Consider the following 8,966-nt stretch of genomic DNA (forward strand, 5'->3'; position numbering starts at 1 on the left):
CGAAGTATGTCAGCATCATGAATATTTAAAATATGGTCCACTGTGTGGCAGAAGCACAGACACTGAGGCTTCTGCTTAGCTGGATTTTGTATCTACCTATGACTTCTTTGCTAGTGGGTATACAAACACAGTTCCCAGTGGTTAATAAATAGGAGTTGAATGAAACCATTTAAAGAACAGGCAGCTTTCATGCTGGGGCTTGGTCACTGCTTTCCCCAATATCCAGCATACCCATCTCACTATGGGGTGTCATATTTATTCTTCATCAGCACTTGGCTGTCTCTGGTGTCTCTGTCTCCTGTGCTCTTGTGTCCCAGAGTGTTGTTCTTCCAGGGTGCTGTAGCACAGCAGGTGTATTCCAAAAGGTGAGTGGTTGGCAGGAGTGGGCTGTGCAAGTACAGCCATCCCTGTAGGAATGGGAGGTGAAGTTGCTACCAGACCCTGTGGGGATCCTTGGGGTTATGGGGCAGTGTAGGGAGAAGAAGGAAGAGGTTAAATTTCCCCTCCTCTATCCAGCAAGCCCAGACAAGCTGTGGAAGTGCCTGTCCCTTTTCCCTTCCCCTCTGTACTGGAAACAGAGCTGGAAGCAGCACAAAATAAGTGGACACTTACACAGTTTTTAGTCTCATACATGGATTTTGTTATTCTCTTTTATGTCATTAATAAGTGACTTATGCAAGACATTTCATTTGCCAGAGTGTTCTTTGCTGTAGTTCAATGTAATAATGCATCACTATTGCATTATTTGGATGTAATTCTATTGTATTAACTACTTTTTATGCAGGTACCTTATGAAGAGAAAGAAACCCCACGTTGTCTTGAATTTACGTCATTTATTCCTTCAGTACTTTGAAAATTATGTCTTGTTATAAAATGATTTCCACTAACTAGTGTTGCATCACCAGTACCCGACCATGAATATGCATTCCTGGGAAGGAGAGAGTGACAGAAACAAACACCTACTCTAATGTGTCATTAGAAATCAAACAGACCTAAAACTTGCTTCTGCTTGCCAATGCTATGATCTTCTAAAAGTCTGTCTCCGAGACCAAGGATACCTCCAGATTACAGAAGCTGTGCTTGCATGCAAAAATCAGTGAACAATTTCAGATTATAGGTTTGCATCGTGCTCACAAAGCTGTTTATTTATGTACTGGGTTAAAATCATCTTTTTCCACCTCTGTTTGCCCAAACAAAGTGAGTACTTAGATCAGTTCAGCAGAGTTCTCCATTCATTTCCACTGGCTGTATCCTTTGTGCGTTACATCCGCCTCTGTATAAACCTGCTCTTTGTTTTGTTTTGAGGTGCTTCTTCAGGCTCTGTCAGGGAACAAGTGGCAATCTATAATATCTTCAAAAGTGGGATGGATAAAATAGCAGTAATCTGATACTGACACATAAAGGTCACCGAAAGGCATGGCTGAAATCCCCCCAGGCAGGATGGGAGTTGCTGCCTTCGGAATGGCACAGTGCCTGCAGAGAGGGCTGGCGTTTGTCTTGCAGGAGTGAGGGTTTTTTTTTTCTCTTTGAAATGTCTTATTTTTGGTAAGTTGAAGTAGTTCCTCTTCTTGGTTGAATGGCAGTGGAAGCTCTGCGTAGGTGTTAAGCGTGTTACGCGTGGCATCGAGTTAGCAAAGTGACCTTTTAAGTTCCCATTTACAGTCAGCACCAGCCTTTATGGTTATTGACAGCACGAGCCTTTGACATCCTGAGCATCATTTAGAGTTTGATACTGTCTTGGTCATTCCATCATTTTCTTTGGACACAATACCAGGGTGTCACGTCCTGCATAGTTTGTCTTGTCTTGTGCAAGTTCCCTGGAAAGAAAAGAGATTTGCACTTGGATTTAAAAAATAAATACAAATCTCGGTAGGGCTCTTTCCGTTGACTTGGCCATGGCCTTTAGGCTCTCACAGAGAAACTTTAAAAATCCCTGCTGGGGGTTTAAGCCATGTGACTCCTGTTGATATTATAATGAGATTTACAGTGCTTAAACCCCATGGGGGACTGACTCCTTACTTGGCCATCACAAGTCCCAGTGTATGGGTAACATGCACTGGGCAGATTCATACACTGCTTCACTGTTTTTTTCTTTTTTTTCCTTTTTCTTCCAAACACACTGAAATCATAACTCTCATATGTAGTCTTTATGGACTTAAATGGAGTGTTAACATGAAAGCCCACTGTCTCACCCTTTGCTGTATCCAGGTATAGAAACAGATGATAAACCCCATTATTTTCTGAATTTTCAGATGTATATAGAGGATGTTTGACCATATGCCTCTTTGGCTTGGGTGCATGGTGTACTTTAGCCATTCTGCCTCTTCCTTAGCTGAGGAAATGTGTGGTTTAGCATTTTTTAAATTTCCTTGCAAATAATGCATCGGTTTCTTAGTTCTTCTAAAAACTTTACCAAGATTCTCCTCACTTGAACATTTTTTAAAAGACTGATTCAGCTAAACCAGTGTAGTATTTGTATATAGAGAAGGCCTTTGTAAGGCTCTTCATCTACTGTTGTCTTTTTTAGGAAATTACCTTGCACATATATATATTTATGCTTGAAGGGCTATTTGTAAACAGCCAAAAATTATATTAATGAAATAATTAATTAGATTCATGTAAAACTCATAATTCCTTTTCTAGTCAGTACTTTTAAAATTATTTTTTCAATGTAAAATAATTTTTAAAAACACCTTCAGTAATCTTCAGATTCTCATTGATCTTAAAGTCAAAAGTGGCATAATCTGGGCAGGAATTTCTCTTCCAACTAGTTTGTGTTTGGGATGACATCTCAGGAGTGTATTTACAGGGATCTGGCTACCCAGTGCATGTGAAATAATACAAGAACACAATTTTGTCAGAGTGCACAGACAGGTAATATTAGAGAAGAAAAACAAACAGGATTTCCAGGTGTGTGTAAAAGTAAAATAACAAAAAGTAGGCATTTATCCATAACGTTACCTGTAATCCAGGATGAAGTAAGTCATCAAAGCCACACCTAGATGCCTGTATGTGTTCATATCCTTTGTGTATGTTTGAAGTCCATAATACAGCACAGACATACTGTAGCAAAAAGATTTGCCATGAAAAATACATACATGTGTGAGCATAAAATAGAGATTTCAATATTATTTTGACATTTTTATTTTAAAGTCATCTAAGGTTATGGAGATTGTTGCAAAGAATAATTCCTTTCCTTAGGAAGTTTCCATGCAGAAGTCGAATAAAGAAGATATTTTAGAATATGGTTCATCAGTGAGTGCAACAGATACATTTCCCTGAGCACCACATGGCCTGGATCAAAGACTCTCATGACTTGGATCAGTGCAGCCAAATCATTACGTATTGATTGGAATCCCGCTGAAGGATTAACCCCTTAGTGCTCGTATGAATTTTTTGATTTAACCCTGGGTTCAGTAGTTAGGAGGCTCCGTGACGTTCCTGCCCAATCTTAGGCGAGGTTAATAGTCCCCCCTAACCCCTCGTGCTGAGGAATCCTTTGATTGCATGCCCCTTCTTCTTTATGGTGAATTTTGCATTTGAAAATACATCCCAAATCTTTTTTCTTGGGATGTAAGGGGGCTGTATTTGTGCAGTGAAACAGCCTGTAAGAAGAAGGAAAAAAAAAACAACCAGAAAAAACCCCAACCCAGTAAATAAATAACATGGTGGGAAAGCCAAGGCTGCAAATTTGATGCTTTTCCTTTCTGTAGCCATGAGGAAAGCCTCAGGTCCAGCTGTGTTGTGGTGTAATGGGACACTGCTGTATGGAGATGACTTCTCGATGAAGTTGAGTTGTAAATATGCAATGTTCATAAATTTTTTAGCAAAATATCAAGCAGGATATTAAGCAGGTCTGTCAAATGATTTCTCCCCCGTCCATGTTAATTTAAATTCTTTACAAACCTCTTAATTAATGAATGAAATGTAGGAGGATAGCTAAGTAAGAATGACACATGTTTCACACTGCAAATGGCATTTAATTCTGTTCTGAAAAACCATGGGCAAGAATCAGGCGGGTACCGTGAGATGTTGGGGATGCTTCAGGATGTGGTGGTTGCTGCTCTTCAGGAGTCTTTGTGAGGATGAATTGTTGCAGCACCTTCAGTTTACAGCACTTGTTGTCTGTTCTCTTTCTCCCCTGCAGTTTACCCCACGAGGAGCACTCGCACAGCCACCCGCTGTACGGACACGGCGTATGCAAATGGCCGGGCTGTGAAGCAGTGTGTGAAGACTTCCAGTCCTTCCTAAAGTAAGGATGGTTTTTTTGGCGCTTGCATTGTACAGAAAGCATGCCCTGAAATTCTGTGTGCTGTCACTCACCCTGGGCCTGATGCAAAGCCCATTGAAGTCAACAGAGAGCTCCCTTTCACTTCAGTGGCTTTTGGATCAGGCTCAAGAACGTTTTAACAGGGGATAGTAAATTAGCCCCATGGGGAAATGATGGTCTTGTTCAGTGTATTGCTATAAAATAGCGTTTGCAGTTCCGCAGTTTTTTTTTTCTTTATTTTATTTAAATAATTTTTAAGTTGCAGTATCGATCATGTAAATAATAAAACCTTGTTTTAACCTTGATTTCACTTTAATTTAGAAATCTAGTCTTAAATTAACTCCATAATTGAACAGAGAATTGCAGAACATCACATGAAATTTAATTTATGTCAAATAAGTAACTAATGAACAAAGTCTACACTACTAAAAATAAACTATAATTATATTAATTGGGCCCCTGCAGTTTGCTGCAGACCTTTTCCTTTCTGCCAAAGAACACAATTTTACACGTTGCATAAACAGTGCATTATGGACTAGTGTGTGGTAGTGCGTGCATCCCGATGCTGGGAAGGTCCTCAGACCCCTAATAGCTTACACATGGCTGCTCCACAACTAAACCATCAACCTCACCCCTGTTCCCATCACAAAAGAATTCTTTGTCTGGGTAGGACACCAGGTACACACATGCTGTGGGTGCATCCAGGTTGCTGAAGGTTTGTCCCTGATCTTGGCTCAAGTTCTGTGGCTGGTCAGTTGTAAGATCACTAAAGACCAGCCACTCAGGCAATATTTGTGATTTAATTGCACAGAGGGACAAATTTTTCTCCCATTTAGAATAGTCATCTCGTGAATTTAGTCCACATAAATACATGAAGTTCTTCAGGATGAATAAGTAGACTTACTCCCATAAGGTTCAGCTGTACCTGCTGTTTCTGGGGCGGTTCCCTGGATTTTAATGTGAGGGAGGGAAGGGCAAAAGCAAGCAGAGGATGTTTGTTGGGTGATGTTAGATGATACAGATAGGGTTTTGCTCTCAGAACAGAATGGACCAGTTGTGGTTTCACTGGCAAAACCCTCCTGAGTTCTTAGGAGCGGCGCTGGTCCTACTATAAACATATTACAAGTGGGGAATGGTACAGTAATGAGAAGGTTCTCATTACAAGAGGATTACAAAATAAGAAGGTGCTAGTCATAAATTTCCATGAAGGGTGGCCTCATTCCTTGTAATTCATCCTGTTGTTCACTTAAGTGAAATAAATGCTAATCTTGCCATACTTGCCAGCTCATTCATATTCATATGCCATACTATAGCATTTAGACCTTTAAAACAATTCTCAATTTACTGCTGTAAGTGCAAGGGAAAGGTGCTGTGGTAGCCTTAGATAGCAGAATAAAGTGTGTGGCCACACATGGTCAGATTGTGCCACCTTTGCTTCCTGTGCTAGTCCTGTGTTCCAGGTGAGAGCAGCTGCTTTCAGGAAGATTCCATAGGAATCTTGAGTGGTCTGCTTGAGGTGGCCATGCATAGAAAACACAGCTCTTAATCACAAGCATGGGTAGAGGTAGGGCTGGTTTTTTATATGGTATTTTGGAGGTGTTTCAGTACACAGACCCAGTCCACCAGTTCACCTGGAGGAGATAATGTGCAGCAGTCAGTAATTAGGAATAACCTGCAAACTGTCACCAGCCCAGGTTGGACTTGAAGCTGCTCCATCAGTTCTAGTTTTTTCACTATCAGTCTAGCTTTTGTCTCCATTGAAAGCTTTCAACAGAAATATTTTGTGTGAGCTTTCTCAACCTAATCACCTGAATTTTCTCATCCTAATGCTGCAGTGTCCAAAGTCTTACTGTTCAGAATGATATTTAACTCAGAACAAATGCAGAAATGGATGTCCCTGAGCATTGTATTGACACTGTTAAGAAGTGAGTGTTGCTTCATAAAATACTGTAGCCTTCCATGTCTCCTGTGGAGCATCTGTCCTTAAAATTATGTTGTCATTTATCAGAATTCATTACTCAATGAAAAGATAACAGGTAGATGGTTGAAGTTTCTTTCTGATACTTGTGTAATCTGTGACACTCTTTTGATGGCCCCCTCAAGGGAAAAGCTCTTGTTTACCAAGTGAAATACAGCCTGTGTATTGAGTATTGCTTAATTTCACTTACCTTGTGAAAAGGCAAAGAGAAGTTGTATGTGGAATGAAGGCCCTGTATGCCAATAAAATGATGCTTCAGTTAAGGGAGAAAAAAGGACTCGCAGGTCTAAAACATGGTTCATTTCTTTTCCTCCTGAGGAAGAAATATCATAACTGTTGGTAAATCAAAACCAGAGATTTGACACTCTTCTGTGATCATTCTGTAGTGTTTGTTCCCAAGGTGAGTTACACCACAGGGCCCTTGATTTCAAAGATAAATACTGTACAAATAACGATCCTAGTTGTCTTTCACTCACAGCCAACAGGAGGATGCTTATCAGAACCAGCAGATACACGGGCTATTGTACGCATTTATTTCCCCGTTTCTTTTTGAAATAAGTTGCAGTTTTAGCAAGTCGTTGCGTCGTGTTTCTGTTTTGAATCCATCAGCCATTGGTTGTCATGTGATGCCGTATCAGTTGGAGCTAACTGATAGCAGCAGGGACTGCTGCTCTGCCTAATGAAACTGCAGCACCCTGCATGCTCCAGAACACTCCCTGAGCCTAAAAACAAAAACAAGTCCAGTGTCAGGGCGGTGACCCCGTGGCCTCCGCCAGGCTGCAGGGAGCAAGGTGAGGGCTGAGGGTGCACACGTGTCTGGCCTGTTAACCAGGGCCCTCTCGCAGGCGGGAAAGGAGCAATTAGTAGCACAGAGCGACTTTCCTGCAAAATTGACTATATCCTTGATTTCATTTGCATGTGTTTAAAGACCGTGGAAGATAGGAATATATACCCCTTATGCAGCAAGTTGTTCAGGAAATCCCGGCTGAGGGAGGGTGGTTTATTCAGCAGGGTAGGCAGGGCAAAAAATTCAGAAGACTGAATAGGGTTTTATTATTCTTCACCCCCCCCTTTTTTTTTCCCCCCTATAATTTGATTGTGGCTTAGACGTGCTTAATCCTGGCTGTAGCATTTTTAAATCAAATAGATTCTTTAAAAGAAAGGACATAGACCTTTGGAGAGATGTGGCAGTCCCGTGTTGCAGTGATGCTGGTAATCTGCTTCATGTGCATTTAACTTTGATGAAACGAAGGGGAGTTTATGTGAAAGAAACTACTAAGTGCACTCTGTAATGTTTTCACAAGTGTTTTTATCATGGTAACATCTTGTTTACTTTAGTTGCCTGCCTAAAACTACTTGGAACATGTTAAGAAAACATTTCGAGAAAGCTTCTACAAAGAGGCTTTTGTTTAGCAGCAACTGTGAGACTGCTCGGCTCACAAAGGTGTTAACTTTCAACCCCTTAAGCACTTCCACATGAAATTCCAGCAACTATGTTTGTGGTTTTGGAAAAACAAAGTGTATATTAAAGAAACCAGGTATATGCTAATACATGTTGAAGTAGGCCGGAAATCATAAATTGTTTCAAAGGCATTAATTGCGCTCGTTTTGCATGGCAGAGCGTTCTGCACTAAAATCATCCGCACGGCGCGGACCGTTTAATCGCACAGGCAGCGAGGGCAGGGAGAGGCCGGGCTCCGGGTGGGTGTTTCGGGTTTCTGTAGGGCCGGCGGGACCCCCCCCGGCCAGGGGGAAGCTGCGGGATCGCGGCCCCGTCCCGTGCGGGGGACCCGGCCGCGCCCGCCGGCAGCCGCCGGTGCCGAGCCCGGCAGGCCTGAGGACAGGCCCGGTCCGGGGCCCGCTCCCGCCGCTTGCAGAGCCCCCGAGCCTCCCCCGGGCCGGGCTGGGGCTCGGGACCCCCGCGGCGGCGGAGGCCGGGGTGGCCCAAATCCCACAGTGCCCTCTAGTGCTCCCGGGAATGCTGCTGGAGCGGGAGAGGCACCGGGAGCGTCCCCGGGAGCAGCGGCAGCCGCGACACGGCCCCGACACGGCCCCGCTCCTGCCCCTCCGGGCAGCCGAGCAGCAGGCCAGCTCCAAATAACCCCCTGAATTCCTATTTTATTGTTTTTAAATTATTTTTAAAAATTATTTTAATTTGTATTATTTATTCCATTATTTTGTTATTTTTCCTATTATTTTAATTCTTATCATGCATTTTATCGTGTATGTATTAACAGTCATTAACAATTGTCATTAGGTCATTATTTATTCTCACATTTTTATTTAATTCAGTATTGTAACTTTATTCAGTATTGTAACTTTATTTCTGTTTTATTTTCATACATGCTTTACACACACGCACACATATATATATTAAATACTTCTGCTGATGAGATATATGTAGCGAGGTCCATCGCCTTGCATTATCCCCTTTTTTCCTCTCTTAAAGGTGCACTTAGTTTATGTTTCCCATTATAATTTCCGGTGTGTAATCAGAAAGCATTCCTTAAAAGACAGGGATCATCTTTGTTTCATACTTTTATTGACACTGTCTACCATATTACTGCGATGTCTAAATGGTAAAATTTATTATTAGCAATAGTGTCACAAAAGTCTGAGACAGCGATTTTCCTTTCAATAAAAGTAGTTAAAAACCTTTTAGAAAATCCATAATTTTGATTGCTGGTACTTCATAAATGTATAACTGGTACTTTTTAG

At 41.7% G+C, this 8,966-nt stretch overlaps 1 protein-coding gene across 2 annotated transcripts in view; it reads left to right on the top strand.

The window, feature by feature from the left end:
* Nucleotides 1–8,966, top strand: part of FOXP1 (forkhead box P1) — an 86,391-nt gene that overhangs the window by 35,219 nt on the left and 42,206 nt on the right. For both annotated transcript variants that reach the window (XM_059480450.1, XM_059480451.1), the window contains one exon: nucleotides 4,148–4,252. In XM_059480450.1, coding sequence (XP_059336433.1) covers nucleotides 4,148–4,252 — 105 coding nt within the window. The remainder of the gene's footprint in view (nucleotides 1–4,147; nucleotides 4,253–8,966) is intronic.

Source organism: Ammospiza nelsoni, chromosome 11, assembly GCF_027579445.1.
Source record: "Ammospiza nelsoni isolate bAmmNel1 chromosome 11, bAmmNel1.pri, whole genome shotgun sequence".
Lineage (NCBI taxonomy): Eukaryota > Metazoa > Chordata > Aves > Passeriformes > Passerellidae > Ammospiza > Ammospiza nelsoni.